Source organism: Lactuca sativa, chromosome 5 (assembly GCF_002870075.4).
Source record: "Lactuca sativa cultivar Salinas chromosome 5, Lsat_Salinas_v11, whole genome shotgun sequence".
NCBI classification, from domain to species: domain Eukaryota; kingdom Viridiplantae; phylum Streptophyta; class Magnoliopsida; order Asterales; family Asteraceae; genus Lactuca; species Lactuca sativa.
In genome coordinates this window covers 39,132,864-39,153,773 of record NC_056627.2, presented here as the reverse complement: position 1 = coordinate 39,153,773, position 20,910 = coordinate 39,132,864, and the positions used below count along the sequence as shown (strand labels likewise).

Here is a 20,910-nt window from a genome sequence, read left to right as displayed (position 1 = left end):
TTATCCTTTTTTTGTAACTTAAAGTAACTTCAATTTCACAAAGCTTTTTGTGAAATACTTGTAACATAATTAGGACTTTTCTTGTGTAGTACCCAAACGAAATACACCCAACTAATAAAAATGGAACCTATAGATGAATTATGAAATTTTGAAAAAAAAAAAGTTTTTTTGTAAGATATCTATTATTATTTTGCAGAATATGATGTTGCATACATAAAATATTTTTTCATAAATCTTTTTGGATCTTGTGAAAATTGTGAAACCAAATCAAAAAATATGAGACACCAAAAATCTATCAAATTTGCTTATTTTTGAACTTTATATAATGGCATGCTGGTACACTTAAAACAACTTGTCTTATACCAACCTGTCTAGATAAAAAGAAGAACCGAATCTCTAATTAACTCATCGGTCTCATTAAAATCTCCAAAACAATAAACATACCCGATAAACGATTAAAATATCTTGTTAACTTATCCCATAAAACATGTTTAGCTTGAAGATCTTGAGAAACATAAATGTTAGCACACATACATGAAACCTTTATTTAGCTACTTTCCCTCAACAGCTATAAAATTAGCATCACGACTAATTTTTTATTTAGGAAAAAACAAAGAGTCCCATATGAAAATGATACAGTCCGACCCACCGGAATGTTCCACTAACTACAAAATCAAATGTTGCATTCCCTCACACACTACATAACATGAAAATGCCCACTCTTATCATCCAAGTCTATTTAACTCCCAAGAAATGCAACTTATTAATTTTACATAGAACCCAAATGCAAATTCTTTTCTCTACTTCTTCAATATTACGAATATTTATATTTGAAATATTTTTTTTATAACCTTTTTAACACACACCCTTTTAACACCCTTTTCCACTCCACATGGAGAATTACTAAGGTCAAAACCCATAAGCCGACCTCATATCCAAGGTACTTTTGAATCTCATCTGCTACTTTGTTACTATTTCTAATATTTTGATGTTCCTCATAGCATACACCGGTTATACTTTAAAATTTCAACTTTTAACTATAAGGAAGATTGATGTTGGGTAACACACCTCCATCTACTCCTTTTGGGACATTGTTAAAACCAACAAAGGTCATCATTTATCTTTTAGACACATCCATACTTGAAAGTGATACCGACATACCGTCATTGTTGTTAATAGTTTGCTTCTAATCCACAACACTTGCTTCCTTATTATATTCACTTATTGACCTTTTCTTTTTCGAATATGAGGTTTAGTATGGTGCTAAACTTAGCCAAAGTAACAAACAAGTGGAATGGTTGAATATATATTTCATTCCAAGTCCTAACAAAACACCTCATCACGAATTTGACGAAATCGTACAAATTAAACCAAAACTCTTTCCTTGTTTGTCCTTCTTAGAAACCATATAGATGCATGTAACTTTGCGTTGATGAGAAATACATGTCATATATGACTGCTGAAATACCTTTTGGAAAGTTCATGAAAAAAAAAGAGGTAGTCAAGTCGATCCTGATATATGATGACCCTTATCTCTTCTCAAATCCACCGCATTGATCATCAATCTTAGCCAATATGTTTACTCTTGTTAAAATACTATAAAACTTTTTTTTTTTGATTTGTTGATATATTATTATTTTTTCTTTTTAAGGACATTCATAATGCATTGAACACCATAGAGTTCAATGAGTTGTCACATCATCTTTCTACAATCCATACAACTTTATTATTATTATTTTTTTCTCTACAACACATTAAACTTTATAAAGCTCAATAGAATGTTAACAAATCGTAATTTTAGAATTAATAAATTTTATTTTTTCTATTGAAAAGTTCAATGGTCATTGAACTCCAATTTCATTCAATATAAGTATGACATCTTATAACGGTAAAGTTTCATCAATTGAATGACCCATGAACTTGTTACTTCATTCAACTCTCCCATTAAACTCACCGTTAAGCATGAACGAGCCTCAAACAATGCTCTAAGCGTTAACAAGCCTCGGGCAATGTTGAAGCAATGGGTGGTTGATTTTCAAGATCCCTAATTTTGGGGGATTTATATTTAACATGTTGCTTAAACATGGATAGATATGGATTTCCAACCAATTTATAAAAGAAAAACAACGTTTTAATTTCTTATTGAATATTTTTCAAACGATAAACCCTACAACTATTTTGATCTCAAATAATTAACATCACTATCTCAGTAGACCCCGCAAAAGATCACTCCAAATTGCAATTCCTTTCACTCTCTTCCTCATTCGTCAATTCTCATTTCAGCTCACCAGTTCTTGTTTTCCCTTTTTCTCTCTGCAAGAGCCTTTTTCCTATTCCCCCTTAATATCAAATCAGATATTATAATTACCCATCTCCCATTTCCACGATTTCCCGATCTCCTTTACCTATATCCAGTATCCACCACCCATTCTGATTCAAACCTTTAACCACAATTCAATCGCTGCTTTTAGGGATTTTCAACCTCTTGGCTTCCTTCTATAATCTTATATGGCAGTGAGGGGCGTCGATTTTAAGTGGTTAGTTTTCATTGTTTACACGGTTTGTAATCGCTTTCGTTTGATATGAAAATTAATTTCATTTTTACGAGTTTTGTAACCGCCGATTCTGTATCTTCTGCAGGTATGATGGGTTTTTCCTGTCAATGCTTGCCACTAGTATGTATCCTTTTCGGGAAGATACTTTCACTTTCACTTTAACATATATATAGTATATGATTTCTTTCTTTTGTATGCATTTTAATTTTACCAAAAATTTGCTAATTCTTGACGATTGCTACTAATAGAATTATAGTTGCAATCAACTGGAAGCGTTACCATCTCTGCACAAACCCACTACACATATGGATCGTGGTAGGTAATCAGTAAATAACTCTGGATCTTGCCCTTTTCGAAAGCGATCACCTTTTCACAATAAATAATCAGAAATTGTTCAATCACTGAAAACCGATAGACAGAATCATCTCAATTGCTCATCGAAACTCCGCTTACTCGAATTATAACGTCTGATTACCCGATTTTTTTACTTGTTTTGCTGTTTTTGCTTGTTTATTAGGTTGATTATACCACAGTCTTCATATTTCGTCTGTTGATGTTTGTGGACAATGGGCTTGCTGCTGGAATGGGATTGTAAGTCATTCATATATACTCCTTTCTGGATTATTGTTTATGAAAATTACATACAAATCTCATTCTCAAAATCGCTAATCCAAAACAACGTAGGGATTTTGGTCGTCAGCAGAGACATGCTCGATTTTGTGGAAGAGTGGTGGTGTTATCAATTCTCTCTGTGTTTCTCTACCCCTTTCTCTGGGCATGGACTGTAATCGGTTCTCTATGGTTCAGTAGCTCAAAAGACTGTGTACGCCTCCTATTTTACTTCAATTTTTAGCACATAATCGCAAGAGGTAACTTGTTTTGTATAATTTGATTTCAGCTCCCTGAAGAAGGTCAGAAATGGGGTTTTTTGATATGGTTGCTTTTCAGCTACAGTGGGCTCGTTTGCATTGCTGCATTGTGTATGAAAAAGGTAACAAACCGAAAGTCAACTGTTCATTTAATATTTCATTATATCGAGATTAAAACGTTTTTTGTGCAGTGGTTAACAAGAAGGAAAGCTCATTCACTACGCGCTCAACAAGGAATTCCAATTTCAGAATACGGGGTACCCTTTATAATTTACACTTTACACCCCTTGAAAAACATCATTTTTACTTTTTTTTTTTTAGCTATATTCATCTACACAAATTTTATTAAAACTAAAATCCTTGATCAAGGTGTTTGTTGATATGGTTCGTGTACCGGATTGGGCATTTGAAACTGCTGCAGGCCAAGAGATGAGAGGCATGGCTCAAGATGCTACTTCATATCATCCTGGGCTTTACTTAACTGAACCCCAGGTACACATGACATAACAGGCTGTACTGCTTTTACTTTTGGACTCTGACTCAGACTGTGACTGAGACTGATGTTATCTTATTTAGAGAGAAGCGGTAGAGGCACTAATCCAAGAACTTCCAAAGTTCATGTTGAAAGCAGTTCCAACCGATTGTAGCGAATGTCCGATTTGTTTGGAAGAGTTTCATGTCGGGAATGAGGTATTGATTTTTTTTTTTCTAATTTTTTTTCGGGTGAAAATGTAAATAATGATTTTTATTTTTGAAAATGAAAATTTCAGGTGCGGGGTCTACCATGCGCACATAACTTTCATGTAGCATGCATTGATGAATGGCTACGATTGAATGTGAAATGCCCGCGATGCCGATGTTCGGTCTTTCCTAATCTTGACCTTACGGCTCTTTCCACCATTCCGGTTGACCATGACCGGTTGACCGTTTCAACGACTCGTTACATGAGGAGTCAACCAGGTAGTCAGAGTTATCTGTTGAGAATGCAAGGTTTCCTTCGACCTGTTCGCACTGGAAATGCCGATTCCGATTCCGCCTCTAGTTCCGATTCCGATTGTGCTTTGGAAAGGGCGGAAAACGGTGGTCAACAGCCTGAACAATGATTGTTTTGACCTCCCGCCTCGTGAGTGAATGAGGTGTAAGTTTTGATCCTTGTTTACAGATTTATGTATAATGTATTTGATCATTTGATTGATTAAGTAAATTATGATAATGGGGTTGTTTCATGTTTGTAAGTTTTGAGTACACCATAGGAGTCCACATGTTTATATATATTATTAGATGGCTTTTGCTAATAGAATTCGTACATCTTCACGCCATTTGTTTGCATTGATATGAATTATTATAGTATGACACTTTTTGATATCCTTATCGGAAAAAAGAGGGAGGGAAAGAAAAGAAAAATCAGAAAAATACAAACCGAAAGAAAATAAAAAAGCATAAAGATGCTATATGCTGTAAATAGAATAAGGAAAAAACAAATTGCCTTTCGGTAGTCCTTTTGAGTTAGTAGAAAGTTTACGTAAGTATTTTTATTTCCTGTTTTTCTGTTTTTGATTTTGTTCGTTTTGTCTAAAAAAATCTTAGGGACTTATCCCGAATATCTCCTACCTACCAAAAGCCTACAATTAAAAATTCAAAAGTAATTTTGTTTGGTGTGTATCCTCCTTAATAAATGAAGATTTTTTTTTTGCCACATGTCCTCTTCTCTTTCATTTGGACAAATGACATTTTCTAAAATTTTTTAATTTTCTATTTTTCACTTGTCATTTTATTGTAATTTTCATTTTATTAAATTAAAATTCCACATTTAATATATAAGGTAATATATATATAAGGTATTTATTAGAAATGATTTATATATGTAATGTATTCAATGTATTAAAGTCTCATTAATTTTAATAATTTATTTTTTTTTTATTTTTCTTATAAATTCAAACTTCTCAAATTGTTAAAATTTCATTTTTTTTTTTAAAATAAACCCATGTAATACATGGGTCTCACACCTAGTATACTATATACTATACGAGTGAGTACATCTTCGTGCTGAGTATGAGTATGGGTCGTTTTTGGGTTTGGGTAAAATCGAACCTAAACAGTAAAGCTTAGGGTGCGTTTGGTTGTAGAAAAATTTTCCAAGAAAAACAGAAATTTTTAAAACGCGTTTGGTTCCTTCAGTTTTCCAAAATTTTACAAGAAAATTAAAATTTTCAGTTTTCCAAATTATATGTAAATTAGAAAAGTGATTTTTACAGTTTTTCAAATTTCTAAGATGAAAAATGAACACTCTCACGGTTTCAACCAAACGCGTTTTCTAAAATTGTCAATGAAAATTGAAAATGAAACCTCAACTCTATTTTCTGAAAACATTTTCTTAGAAAATGAAAACAACTTTTCTACAACCAAACGTACCCTTAGTTTTTTGGTTTTTCTAAACCATTGGGCTCGGTTTTTTGGTTTCAAGGTTTTGGGCTTTTGATATTAACGTGTAGGTTTTCGGTTTTTCGGTTTCAAAACAGTTAACAATACACTAATATTAATATTAGATACAAGTAAATTAGGGACTAATCTTTACCTTTACAACTAAAATTTGGTAAAATACAACTTCGATTCATGAACCCATAATTTTTGTATTGTAATTTGCACTTGTTGCACCTCCTACCGACAAAGAGCACATCACTTTCATAAATTATGGGCTCAAATTGAATTCATCTTATAAATCATGGATGTGTTTGCGTGTGTAATGATGTTTGGATAATAATTGAAAAAAAAATGATGTCCCACTCGGTGTTTTGTTTTTGTATTACAAAATTACATTTTTTTTACTCTGTTTTGTTTTGTTTTTTTGTTTTTTGTTTTTGTTTTTGTTTTTTGAAAATCTACCCGGTTATATTGTCAAACTAGCTACAATGCCATAGTAGTATGTCCTATTTTATTTATAACTTACAAATTTTTTAAGTTTAGACTAAAAGCTAAAAGTGGCAACATACTTTGCTATCTAACAAACATACATATAGATGAAACGTGGGGATCCATGTGTGTGCATCTGATGTGTGCATGTCTATGCGGGTATTTATGTGTAGTTTCACAAATCCAACCATTGACAATGACGCACTTTCAAAGTTTTTCTTATTAGAACATTGTAGTTTGAAAAACCTCTCAAATTATAGCAATGACAATTGCTATTTTGATTAGGTCATATTAGACATGGGCATTTTTTTTCACAACATATTAGACATTGATATTTTTATATATTGCAAGGAAGAAAGGGACAAGATGATCATTTGGATTTAACAAGGGGTTCGTTTGTAAAATATGGCTTATTTTGAAAGAGGGTCTTATTCATTTTACTAGGTGTGAGACACATGTATTAAATGAGTTCAATTAAAAAAAATAAATATTAGATTTTAACAATTTAAAAGGTTTGAATTTATAACAAAAATGAGAAATTTTTTGAATTATTAAAATTAATGTGGCTGTAATGTATTAAAATACATTACATATATAAACTCTTTCTAATAAATACCTTACATATATATTACCTTACATATTAAATGTAAAATTTTAATTTAATAAATGAAAAATACAATAAAATGACAAGTGAAAAATAGAAAATTTAAAAATTCTAGAAAATACCATGTGTCCAAATGAAGGAGAATAGGACATATGACAAAAAAAACCTTCATTTATTAGAGTAGATTTGTTGTATTTTGCCAATTTTTAGTTAAAAGGACAACTAGTAATATTTTCTTTCCAGGGTATTCTTATATTACTTTTGCTATGTTTGGATTGTACAAAAAAATCAATGTAGAAAGCCCGTTGTGTCTATGTTTGTGCAAATTGTGTCAAAGATACTAAAATTACAAGAATAGTGACTAATATGGTGAATAGCGGGATAGACATGATTGTGGTTTGACGTGTCAATCATGAGGTGTATATAAGCATTTTCAAATTAGATGAACAGAAAATAAAATATATCTTTTCCTTGAATTAGAATTTATTGGGATTTTTTTTTTATTTGGAAACTGTTAGATGCTAAATAGAAAAATGTCATTTTAATAATGATAAAATAAAGAGATTTGAATTTTGAACTAATATAACATACTATTAATTATATATTGTAACAATTAAAAAAAACCAATTAACTTATACTTAAAAACAGCAAATCGAATGAATTTAAATGTTGGATAGAATTGCAAGAACTAATATAGCAAAATGATTAACCTAATTTTTTTTTTGTTACACTTGGTTTAAGGCAAAAAGTGATCTAAATTTAAGAGAAAATAAGTAATCTAACCGCATTTTAACAAAAAAAAACCTTATTTTTAGCAAAAATAATCATTTGATCCGGCATGGACATTTCAGACTAAGAAAAAACATTTTTTTAGAAAAAAAAGGGCATTTCGGACAGAATTCCTAACCAACATTCCGGATTCTGAACTGAATTTTCGGATTTTGAAAAAAACTTCAAAAATTCAAGAACAAATTCGAAATACGACCTGTAATTCCGGAATTTCGATAAAAAAATTCATTTGTTTATCTAAATCTAACAAAAACTAAAAAAAACATAATTATGTTAACTACATAAGATATTAGTTCATAAAATAAAATATTTATTGAAAAATAATGACATTAAATACTTCGAAATGTAACATTTGGAATCCCAAAAAAGATATTAAAAAAGATTCATTTGAAAGAAATTTAAAACAAAACTCCAGAATATTAACATCACTTCGGAACCAAGACATTCCGAAAAGAATGATTATTTTTAAAAACTGAAAAATTTTTTTTTTTTTTTTGAAAAAGTTCATGTATAATGATCAAACTACTTAATTTTCCTCGACTTAAATGTTTGGTTACAAATACTAAGTTCATTACAATAATAATACAAAGAGGAGTCTTTTATTTTAAATTATGATCATATTTTTTCGTTGTTTAAATTTTTTACTTTATGTTTATTTAGTCATTTAACTTATTTTAAATATTAAAATATTACTGGATTTTTTTAACTTTTTAATATGTGCCACTTGGTTATTGAACCTTTCTTATTGTGTTAGGTCATTGAACAATTTTAGGCTACAATGAGTTACTAAATTGTTAAAATTATGTTATTTGATATATATATATATATATATATATATATATATATATATATATATATATATATATATATATATATATATATATATATATATATATATATATTAGTTTGTGAGACTCATGTATTACATGAGTTAGTTTAAAAAAAGTTAAATATAAAGGTCATAATATTTGAAAACTTTGAATTTATAAGAAAAAAAAATAATGAATTATTATAATTAAAATGTTTTTTAACTTAAAAATTTAAACAAATAATTTAAATAAATAAACATATAAAAATAATGAGTTTTAATTTGAAAATTTTGAGATTAAAAGGTAAGTTTATTAATAAAACTGATATCCATTTATTACTATATTTATTGCAATTATTATATTAAAATATTATGTGAAATTTAATAAAATAGATGAACTCATAAAATGACATGTGGAAAAAAATTAATTCAAAATAATCACAAAATGATATTTGACAATTTGAATGAGAGTATGAAATTTAGCTAAAAACCTTCATTTATTAGAGTGTATATATATATATATATATATATATATATTTCATTTTTGCATGTTTTTTCACAATTTATTTTTAAATCTTAATTTTTAACTTTGATTTTACATTTTTTTTGGCATAATTCTTTTTATATATTTACTTTGTTTTTCATTTTTTTAAAAATCGGTTTTTACAACTTCACTTTTTATTCACTTCTACATGTTTTTTTTTTTTATTTTTTTATTTTACAGCTGTTTTTATAACTTCATACATTTACTTTATTTTTATATTTTTTCAGGATTCGGTTTCGTACTTATTTTATACAAAAGGAATGAATTGGTTTAAAAACTAGTTTTTTTTATCATAACATTTTATTTTGTTCACCGATGAATTAGAAAAGCTCCAAGTATAGAAGATATGAAGTCATCAAGTGAACCGACCGTATAGAAATGGGCTTGAGTACTGATGTAAATCTGTTGGCCCAAATATTCCCACCGGTTATTCATTCGCCACCTTTACAGAAATCATCTGTTCACAGAAATAACTTTTTCCCAAGAAAAGAAGAAAATGATTTCACCAAATTGACCTTCGCCATTTTCGTCGCTATCTCCCCCCTCTCTCTCTCTCACACACTACTGTGTGCGTTACTCCCCTTCCCTCCCTCTCTCAGTCGGTGGGTTTTTTTTCGAATTTTGTATCTCAGTCTTCTCAATTTCAATCCTATATAATCTGGAAGCAGTTTAATACTTTACTTCATTTCTTAAACAACTCAAGCCTAGGGTTTTCTCCAAGTAGCTCCTTCATTCTTCAATGGCGATCACAGGCGCAGGTTTTAAGTGGTTAGTTCATTCGATACACAATTCTGCATTTTTCCGTTCGAAATTCGACCCCCTTTTGAGTTCTTGGTGATCGCGATTGTTTGGTTTTTTGAATTCCTGATTTTTTACAGGTACGATGGATTCTTTCTATCAATGCTTGCGTTTAGCATGTATCCTTTTTTGTAATTGAGATCAAATCGCGATATATATAATATTAGTTCGTATAATCATTATCTATCTTGTTTTTCTTGACGATTGCCACTTAATAGAATAATGGTCGGCTTGAGTTGGGACCATTACCACCTTTGTAAATTACCATTGCACCTATGGATATCGGTTTGTGAACTAAATCTTTCGTCAAATCTTTAATCTCACCTGAATTTTACATCTATAGACACTGATTTGCGCTTTCGATTCTTCAAACAAGGTTGATTATGCCGCGGTCTTTGTTTTCCGCCTCTTGATGTTCGTAGACAATGCGATTGCAGCTGAAGTGAGATTGTAAGTCCACCTTGCCCCTAAATCATACAAATCACTAACAATCGAAACTTGATAAACGATACCCTAATGTAGGTTTCCATTAAATAGATTATTTCAGATCATTTTGAATCAGAAAAAGGGAAAAAAAAAGATTTGCATGCGGAAAGACACAACATTTTTGATTTTAGGGTTTATATTGTGTAAATTATGCAGGGATTTTGGCAGACAGCTAAGAGGGCGTCATTTTTTTGGAAGAATTGTGGTTCTATCTATTCTGTATGCAGTGCTCTACCCCTTTCTTTGGGCATGGAGTGTTGTTGGGGCTGTTTGGTTTGCTGGAGCAAGAAACTGTGTATGTGTGCATCATTTTGGTTTCTTTAATTGATTCATCAAAATAAATTAAAATGTAAACTCTATATTTGATATTATTTCATATTTGTCACAGTTACCTGAAAAAAACCAGAAATGGGGATTTCTTGTATGGTTACTTTTTAGCTTCTGTGGACTCATTTGCCTTGCGGGTAATTTCGGTAAAAAGGTAACCGTTGTAGTTCATTTCTAATAATTTTGCTATTTTGGAAACATAATCTTACAATATTTTTTTTTCTGTAGTGGTTAACAAGAAGGCAAGCTCATTTGCGACGCGCTCCACATGGGACTCGTATCTCAGAATATAGGGTAACCTCAACAGACTGACATGACGTGACATGACATGACATGACATGACCTGACCTGACATGACATAAATTTACAGTACAGAACAGAACAGGTTGTACAGTGTTTTGCATGCAGACATCGCTTACTAATTTTTTTTTTCTCAGGTTTTGCTTAATATGATTCGTCAACCCGATTGGGTATTTGAAACTGCTGGTCAAGAAATGAGAGGCATTGACCAAGATGCCGCCCCATATAGTCCTGGACACGATTTATCCGAATCACAGGTATATAAATTTAGCAAGTTTGAGTATAAAAATAATAATAATAAAAAACTAAAAGTTGAAAAGTATTGTATTGACTTTCTAATTATGGAAATGTAGAGGACAGCGGTGGAAACATCGATTCAACGGCTTCCAGTTTTTATCTTAAAAGCCGTCCCGACCGACTGCAGTGACTGCCCGATCTGTTTGGAAGAGTTTCATGTCGGGCAAGGGGTAAAACCGTAAATCCATAATATAAATATTATTTCCTTAATATTGTGAAAATCATTTAATGAAAAGCGGTTAAAATTTAATTTTTTTTAGGTACGTGGGCTTCCTTGTGCGCATAATTTCCATGTTGCATGCATCGATAAATGGCTTAGAGTAAATATGAAATGCCCTAGATGCCGGTGTTATGTGTTTCCTAATCTTAACCTAAGTAATCCGTTGACTACCTCGGTTGACTCGGTGACTCATCATCATGTTAGAATCCAACCGTCTAGTTACCTTGTTAGAATGCAGAGCTTTTTACAACCGGTTCGTGAAGAAGATGGACAGCTGTTCACCTCCTCCAGCCCTAGCTCGAGTTCCTCAAGTGAGAGTCCGAATCCTGCTGCTACTGGTTTTGAATATGTTGAAAATGGATCCGAGATGTGTGATCATGTTCTTGCAATGGGAGAACATGTACAGTGACTGTTGTTGTTTAAGATAGGATGTAAATCTTTTTTTTGGTTGGATTTTATATGAGGTTTAGAACTACATTGCTTGTTTTTGGTTACCTTTAATGTAATGGTTCCAAAAGCATGTTGATACTTCAATGCTAGTAATGGCATATATAGACTTTTATCATGCAACCGTGTCGGGTTTTTATTGTGTAAATGCGGTTTTGAAATCTTGAATTTGCGCTAATCTTTATGTTGGAAGATAGTGTGAGGGTAGACATCAATGGTTGAATCTTACCTTTTTCACTCTGTCTTTTTTTTACTGTCAGCTTTGTCATATGTACTTTTATCTTTATTTTTATGTTGTTTTTATTTCAACGTTTCAATTACTTAAGGTCATTTTTAGGGAGAATCACTCTAATCTTCGATGGATGCACGACCATCGACATCATACCACATTGAAGTTACCCGTGAAACTCTTATGGTATTTGGTGTTTGTAGTTGTTTTAATCATACCACATTGAAGTTACCCGTGAAACTCTTATGGTATTTGGTGTTTGTAGTTGTTTTAAACATACTACGACTCTCCTAACCCATTTAATATGTTACACTTGCTTTTTTAATATTTATTTTTGTTTGTTTTGCTCATTCCATAATTTTTAATGAAAAACCTAATTAATTGTATAAATATTAGTAATTTTTTTTTGGGAAAATGACTTATAAAGGTAACGGAATATCAGAATTGTATAAAAATATCATTGAACCTTTTCTTGTACACATATCATCAACCAACTATAGCGTTTTTACATGTATGACCATTAAACTTCACAATTGCTCAAAAAACACCATTACGTTACAGGTAATGGTAGGTCACCAACCATATGGCTTGGTAGGTCACCAACCACATGGCTGTTGACGCGGATTTTATTGTTTATTATGTACACATTATATCATTCAATTTTTTTTGTACACATTTTACCATTAATCTTATATAATTTATTTAAAAAAAATATCATTTCAAAAAATACATATCATTACATAAAAATGAGTTTTCCATCATCTATTGTGATTCACTGATTTTGAAAGGTTTGGGGGAGAGGGTTCGCTTTTGACAATGATACTAAACACTCTTTTTTATAATTGCATTGTACATTTATGTTGTTCATACGTCTATTGAGACACACAATGTTTGAACTTGAGACTTCTCTCTGCAGTGCCCAAGAAATATTCAATTTTACATTATGTTAGCTAAAGTTTAATAAACTTACCTTTATAAGTCATTTTCCTATCGATAAACAACAACATAATTTCAATGCATATTTCTAATGATCAACCATAATCCAGAAGGGGGGGGGGGGGGGGGGAGGGGGGGATTCAAAATCTAATATAATAGATAATTGGGTATTTATATATATTTTGTAAATATGATTTTTATGTATGTAAAAATACATATTTATACATTGAAATACTTTGTATTTACTTGTAAAAATATTTTATACTTATATAATAATATTAACATGTCATCTTGGTGGCTCACCGGGTAAGGCTTGACACTTTAGAAGGAAGTATCAAGTTCAAATCTTGTGAGTTTCAATCAAGGTATTGCCAACCAACTATTGCGTTTGTATACATTGGACCAGTAAACTTTATAATTGTTCAAAAAATATCATTACGTACTGGTAATAGTAGGTCATCAGCCACTTGGCATGTCACGTGGCTGTTGACATGGATTTTACTGTTTATTATATACACATTATACCATTAAATGTTTTTTTTTGTATACATTTATCATTAAAAAATTTTGTACACATTTTACCATTAATCTTATATAATTTATTCAAAAAAATATCATTTCAAAAAGTACATATTATTAATTAAAAATGGGTCGCCCATTGCGGCTCCCCGATTTTGCAAGGTTTGTGGGAGATGATTCGCTTTAGACGATGATACTAGTCACTCCCATTGTAATTTTTTTTTTGCATAATTCTGATACTTTATTACCTTTATAAGTCATTTTTTCATTTTCTTTTGAACAATCAATCCGTTTTATCATGCAAACATTAAAAAGGAGCTAGAATAATAAATTAGTAACTATTTAATTCAATCAATTAGCGCTAAACTTATTTTTAATTAGCACCCTTTATGGCATTGTATTCGACCTATTCAATTAGGTCTTGTAATATTTATACCATATTTACCACTTTATCACCCTGTATTGTATTGTATCTTTTGTATATTGTCATTGTAAAGCTATTTGTTTGCAAAATTTATATTACCTACCATTATATGCATTATTTGGCTTGCAATATTTTCTTACTCTCTTAGTAGTTTTTTCTTTATATTTGTTCATAATTTACTTCCTATACACCAAATTATTATTATTACATCTTAGATCATTCTTGTTTGCTTACGCCTCTATATTTAGCGTTGGGCCCGCAAATCGCGACTATGTGTGTTGAGGATAGACTAACGACATATCCTCATTTTAGGGATGCAAGGGTTTCAGAAGAGGGGGGGGGGGGGGGGGTCGTTTAGGTGATTTAGGGGTTCTAAAGGGAGGGGATAAGTAGGGTTGTGACTTGTGAAGGACACTAAGTTAAGGGTTTAAAACTTGACAGTTGCCTCGTTTAGTGCGAATTTGTTGGACGAAATGGAGGCAAGTAAAAGGAAAATGGTTATAGCTTGTATTCAAAAGACTAGGTGGAAGGGAGAAAAATCCAAAAAGTGTAACACGTATAAGTTATGGTATTTAGGTCTAGAGAGTGCAAATAGTAGAGTAGGTATCAGTACAAGAGGATGTTAGGGAAAGACATGCTCAATTTAAGGAGTTTTTAAAGTTTAATGGGGTAAAAGAAAGATGAAAGGTGAAAGAAAACTACAAAAGAAGCCTATCGTGAGGCGAAGAAAGAATTAGATATAGCTAAGGCCATGGTGTATGAGGAGATGTATAGGAGATTGGACACAAATGATACAAAGCATGGATGTATAAGTTAGCTAAAGTCAGAGAAAGAAGACAGGGGGACTTATGGAACAATAAATATATTATGTACAACAACGACCAAGTTATTGTGAACAATGAGGATATTAAAAGGAAGTAAGATGCTTATTTTCATTCCTTATATAATGATAGTCTTTCCCTTGTAAGGTATATATGTAACATTCCAATTGTCAGGTATCATTATTATTCCTTCTAAATTTCAAGTTTTAAGGTTTACTCGATGAGTAGAAGTGGGTCAGGACACGTCATTTAATAAGGGACTCGACGAGTAGGAGCTGGTAGGGGAAACCCTAAATTTCAGGTTTTTTGCACCCTATATATTGGACCACTAGTGCCTCCCACTGTCCTCTATCACCCCTTGAGATCCAGAAACCCTAATTTTCGTGAGTATGAGCTTGGAGAGTGTTTTGGAGCTTTGGGAAGTGATTTTTGTGAAGGAAACTTGTAGATCAAGAGGCTAGCATCAAGGATTTCGTGTGGATCCAGAGTCTACTTCATCTTGGGCACGTTTTGGAGGTAACAAGTTGTTATCTTGACCTCTTTTCTTCTAGAACCTTTCATATGTGAAGATTAGGGCTTTCTTTAGCCATTTATGAAGGGATTATGGTATGAGAGCTAGATCTGAAGTTGAAACTTCAGATCTGAACCTCTTTTGAGTCCTAAGTTCATAAAGTTCTTAATAGGGTCATGAAGGAACCCTTGTTTATGAGTAAAGACCCATTTCAAGCTTAGATGTGGATTTTGAGTCATGCAAATACGTAAAGATAGCAACTTTACGTTGCTAAAGCACTCTAGGGACCTAGATCTACTGATTGGAACAAAAGGGTTGTTCTAAATCGCTTGATCATGGGAGTATGCGTATGGACTCGACAAGTCGGGTAGGGTTTTGTCCAGTTTGGTCCCGCATGGACTCGGCGAGGTCTGGGAGATGACCCGACGAGTCAGTTTGGACTCCCAAGCACTGAGTCGCGTATCGACTCGGCGAGTCTGCTAGAGACTCGGCGAGTCGAGTCGAGAAATTCTGGAATCAGGAGGGACTCGAGGCAGAGAAAGTTATATTCAACAAATAGGTCAACATGGACTGTTGACCATTTACCAGTGACTTGACTTGACTATGGGATGTCTTGTACCTCCCAAGGGCATTTTGGTAATTTGAGTGATTATTGAGTGGGCCACTTATGGGTACAGGCGAGGTGGTTGGAGTTACATATGGAGGTGTGGGCCATATCATTTTGAGCTGCTAGCAAGGTGAGCTATCCTCACTATATCAATGGGGTCTACTGCACCAAGACTGGCCCTTTAGTTGATTATCTTGGTTATGGTATGCTATATGTAGTTATGATCTGTTAGTTCAGTATTAGGACAGACAGTATGTTATTATGCTCTTATGATCCGTGGGGATTGGTATGTTTGTGACCTGCTAGGTCGGTGCTCTGGTTATGAGGGATTGCTAGTATTAATGATCAATGCGATAGTTATGTTTGATACATGTATATGCCAGTATATGTTAGTTATGCGCACATGATTACTTGCTTGATGTTTGGGTTGAGGCGGTCCTGCTTTGTGCTGAAGGCCAGCATACCCTACGAGCGGTCCGGAGAGACTGTAGGCCCGAGGAGGGTGGTCCAGTCATGCCGAAGGCTCGGGATAGACTCAGATTGACTTTAGGCCCTGCAGGGCGGTTCGGTTAGGCTGAAGGCCCAGTATGCATGTTGTTGATTATTTGTTACTGATATGGTATTATCAGTGTGGTTTTGGTATTTTGGGGGTAAATCACTAAGCCCTTGGGCTTACAGTTTTAGTTTATAGTTTTAGGTACTGCAGGAGATCATGGCAAGGCGAAGGCGTGATCGTACCGCTCCACATCCTTTTGATTTTGTTATTGGGACACTCTGATGAATAATATTTTGAAAACATTTTGTAAAGCACTATGTGGTTTTATGGTTGAAGAAGTTCAAATTTGGCTTAAATTTTTTGATGTTACAAGTTGGTATCAGAGCCTTGGTTTTAGTGAATTGGAGGAGCACTCGTGCGAATCCAGTCTCAAATCAAGGAAATTTTTAGAATAGATTCTAAAGTGGTTTTTAAATAGAAGGATGGAGGATGCGGAGTGTACGATCAGCTGAAGCCTGTAAGTAAGCCCCAAATACCATGCAATCATTTGATATTATGATATGTTAGAACAACATGCTAGTGCTAGGCTAGGGATCTTCAGGAATTGCAGGATAGACTTTCCTGATTACATGATGCCTACTAGCCTAGGGTTTCTTTTATATGGAATTGACATCATTACTGTAGTTGTTTAGTGTATGCATCACGGCTGTGCATAATCAGGATCTTATAGCCTGGGAATGGTTGATTCGACCTTAGGGTAGGATTGGATATCCGAAAGTCTATCGAGTCCAGTGTTATGTATGGCTGGCATACACTAATGCTGCATGGTTGGTGGAAGTTTCATGGATAGATGGGTCGCGAAGAGCCGTGAGGCCAGTTGTGATATAGTTTTGCATTCCTCTAGGAGTGAGGGTTGAGCGCTTACTATGCTAATGTCTATTGTTAGGGCGTTGTGGTGATACTTGAGACAAATATGGGTAGGTGTGCAAGGTAGTATGGACCTGTTCTACTGAAAGCACAGGACCCATACACGTAGCAAGGAAGTCACAACCCCTAGTGTTTGTGGAATTGGTCTCCTGATATTATGTTGTTTATCTGACGTCTTGGGCATATTTTCAGTATGGTGATGACGAGACGCTTTACGACTGGATCTGGATCAAGATCAGGGGGCGGAGGCCCAAATGAGCCTATTGCACCTGAGCCTGTGGTGCAGATAAGGACAGAGAAGTTGGATGCCAGGATTCGGGAGATCCTGCATGATGAGGTTGCTGCTGCGTTTTGAGCGCAACTGCCAGGGATGTTTGGGTCGATCAAGACCGCTATGGTTGAGTACTTTGATGAGCGTTATGCAGCCTTAGCAGAGATGGTTGCCGCTGCAGCCACGTCGGCTGTAACAGCAGCATGGGGTGGGGGAGGAGCCAGCCGGGCTTTCCAGTACCGAGACTTCGATAACACGAAGCCCCCGAGGTTTGATGGTACGCAGGATGCGATAAGGGCTATGACGTGGTTATCTGACGTGTCCTCCTGACCAGAAGGTCAGGTGTGCCTTGAACTTGATGAGGCTTGGGGCCAAGGACTGGTGGAGACTGACGACGGGGTCGTACACCGATGATCAGAGAGCTGCTATTTCTTGGGAGCAGTTTAGGGATATATTTTGTACCCGCTACGTTCCCCGCGTGGAGTGAGAACGGCTTGCTCAAGAGTTTTTTTCATTGAGGCAGGATGGAGAGTCGGTGATGGAGATCACCCGCATGTTTACGGAGAGGGATATGTTTTGCCTGGAGTTTGCTTCAGAGCAGTCTCAGTTGGTTCGTTATCTGAGTATGCTCAAGACCGATATTCGACAGTTTGTTGCCACGCAACGTTGTGATACTCTTCTGGATCTTCAGGAAGCCGTGAGGCGGCGTGAGTTGGAGATAGAGCTGCAGTTGAAGGAGCAACGTCAGGTTCTGGCACAGTCTCAGCCGACACCTAAGCGGTCTACGACCGCTGATACTAGGACCGGAGGTCCGCGTAGCCGCACTTGTGGAAAGTGTGGCAGCGGTCATTCTGGAGTTTGTCGAGCGGGTGGTGGTTGCTACAAATGTGGCAAGGAAGGGCACTATGCCAGGAACTGTCGCCAGCCTGCCCCTCCGGCAGATATGAGGATATGTTATCACTGTCATCAGGTTGGTCATGTGAAGACCAACTGTCCGCAGTTTGCCGCCAAGATGGCGCAGGTTTCCGCACCAGCTACTTTGAGGATTGCGGATGGGAGGCCAGTCAAGGCGGAGCCTCCAAAGGCTCAGGGGCGTGCCTTCCAACTCACGTCCGAGGAGGCCAAGGCAGCACCTGATGTAGTTGCTGGTATGTTTCTATTTTCTATTTCAGTTATTATATATGTGTGATGCTTATCTGTTGTACCTATGTTTAGGTACGTTTTTAGTAAAATATTTTCCTGCATTGGTTTTATTCGACTCATGGGAGATTCGGTCGTTTGTATCTCATACTTTCAGTAGGGGGTTCGGTGTGCCGGTAGATGAGCTTGAGTGTCCGTTGCGAGTTTCTATCGCCAATGAACACGGGGTTTCTGCTTCTTCGATCTACTGGGGATGCGAGTCAGAGATATTCGGGGTATCCTTCCCGATAGATTTGATTCCTATTACCAAGGCGGAAGTATGTGTGATCGTGGGGATGGATTGGCTTAGTCGATTCGGCGCCATGATCAATTGTGAGGGATAGCGGGTAGTAGTTCGAACCCCAAGTGGGGGAGAACTGGTGGTATATGGTGAGGGCACCAGAGTAGGATCAGGGTTTTGATCGGCAGCTATGGCTCGTCAGCATATTCAACATGGGTGTGTCGGTTATTTGGCGCATGTGGTGGATACTCGGGTCAGGGACCAGACTTTAGTTTCAGAGGTCCCGGTGGTTAGAGAGTTTGCTGATGTGTTTCCGGAGGAGTTACCCAGAGTGCCTCCGGAGAGGCAGGTTGAGTTTAGGATTGACCTAGTGCCGGGTACGGCTCCTATCGCTAAGGCGCCGTACCAGTTGGCACCTCCTGAGATGCAGGAGCTCTCATCTCAGTTGCAGGAACTGCTAGGTAAGCAGTTCATTCGTCCGAGTAGTTCTCCATGGGGAGCACCGATCATCTTCGTCTAAAAGAAGTACGGAATGCACGAGATGTGCATTGATTATAGGGAGTTGAACAAGTTGACGGTGAAAAACCGTTATCCACTCCCGGGGATAGATGATCTTTTCGATCAGTTACCGGGTGCATCTTGGTTTTCCAAGATCAATTTGAGATACAGATATCACCAGGTCAGGGTGAGAGAGGAAGACGTGGAGAAGACTGCGTTTTGAACTCATTATGGTCATTACGAGTTCGTGGTGATGCCGTTTGGGCTCACCAACGTGCCGAAAGTGTTCATTGATTTGATGAATTGGGTCTGCAGGCTGATGCTTGATCGCTCGGTCATTGTGTTCATAGATGATATCTTGGTGTATTTCAAGACCCGAGAGCAGCATGGGGAGCACCTCAAGGAGCTACTAGGAGTTTTGAGGCGAGAACGACTTTATGCCAAGTTCTCGAAGTGTGAGTTTTGGTTGCAAGAGGTCCAGTTCCTTGGGCACCTCATTAACCAGGAGGGGATTTTGGTCGATCCAGCCAAAGTCGAGGCGGTTATGCAGTGGGAGATTCCGAAATCCCCCTCGGATACCAGGAGCTTCTTGGGATTAGCAGGGTACTACAGGAGATTCATTCAAGATTTCTCCAAGATTGCAGTACTCCTCACTCGTCTAACGAGGAAGGGGGTGGATTTCCAGTGGGGCCCTGAGCAGCAAAGGGCGTTTGAGACCCTCTGACAGTGTTTATGCGAGGCGCCATTGTTGACACTTCCCGAGGGAGTTGAGGATTTTGTAGTATTTTGTGATGCATCCATCACAGGTTTGGGGGCAGTCCTCATGCAGAGAGGACGAGTGATAGCCTATGCATCGCGACAACTGAAGCCGCATGAGACGAGATACCCTACGCACGATATGGAGTTGGGGGCGGTGGTATTTGCTCTCAAGATTTGGAGGAATTACCTATATGGGGTCCGTTGTACCATATACACAGATCACAAGAGTTTGAGGCACATCATGGATCAGCCGAACCTGAATATGAGGCAGCGTAGGTGGCTGGACGTAGTCAAGGACTACGACTGCGAGATCCTTTACCACCTCGGTAAAGCAAACGTGGTTGCGGACGCCTTGAGCCGAAAGTTAGCTGGGTCTTCTACCCCAGCAAGGTGCATGAGGATAGCGGTGGATTCCCCGCTTGTGAGCTTGATTAGAGATGTCCAGGTTGAGGGCATGCGGCCAGAGAACTGGAAGTTGGAAAGGGTCAAGGGCGAGAGCGCCCAGTTTGTTCAGGATAGCCGTGGATTACTGACCCGA

The 20,910-nt window shown here is 35.8% G+C and overlaps 2 protein-coding genes across 4 annotated transcripts; both read left to right on the top strand.

Moving 5' to 3' along the window:
- Nucleotides 1-2,256: 2,256 nt before the first annotated feature.
- On the top strand, nt 2,257-4,743 carry LOC111900702 (E3 ubiquitin-protein ligase SIS3). Of its 3 annotated transcripts, none has more exons than XM_023896582.3 (10): nt 2,257-2,537; nt 2,641-2,679; nt 2,804-2,870; nt 3,073-3,146; nt 3,240-3,378; nt 3,454-3,546; nt 3,616-3,681; nt 3,794-3,916; nt 4,001-4,114; nt 4,195-4,743. In XM_023896582.3, the coding sequence occupies exons 1-10, from the start codon at nt 2,509-2,511 to the stop codon at nt 4,525-4,527; spliced, it is 1,077 nt and encodes a 358-aa protein (XP_023752350.1). In that variant the 5' UTR covers nt 2,257-2,508; the 3' UTR covers nt 4,528-4,743. The 3 variants fall into 3 exon arrangements, with proteins under 3 accessions (XP_023752350.1, XP_042758334.1, XP_023752351.1); XM_042902400.2 differs by having other exon boundaries at nt 2,257-2,559; XM_023896583.3 differs by lacking the exon at nt 2,257-2,537 and having other exon boundaries at nt 2,645-2,679; nt 2,804-2,874.
- A 4,499-nt stretch (nt 4,744-9,242) lies between these two features.
- On the top strand, nt 9,243-12,146 carry LOC111900700 (E3 ubiquitin-protein ligase SIS3). Its single transcript, XM_023896581.3, has 10 exons — nt 9,243-9,847; nt 9,958-9,996; nt 10,096-10,162; nt 10,254-10,327; nt 10,520-10,658; nt 10,752-10,844; nt 10,919-10,984; nt 11,128-11,247; nt 11,344-11,457; nt 11,548-12,146. Exons 1-10 carry the CDS (start codon nt 9,819-9,821, stop codon nt 11,914-11,916), a joined length of 1,110 nt encoding a protein of 369 aa, XP_023752349.1. The 5' UTR covers nt 9,243-9,818; the 3' UTR covers nt 11,917-12,146.
- The last annotated feature ends 8,764 nt before the right edge of the window (nt 12,147-20,910 follow it).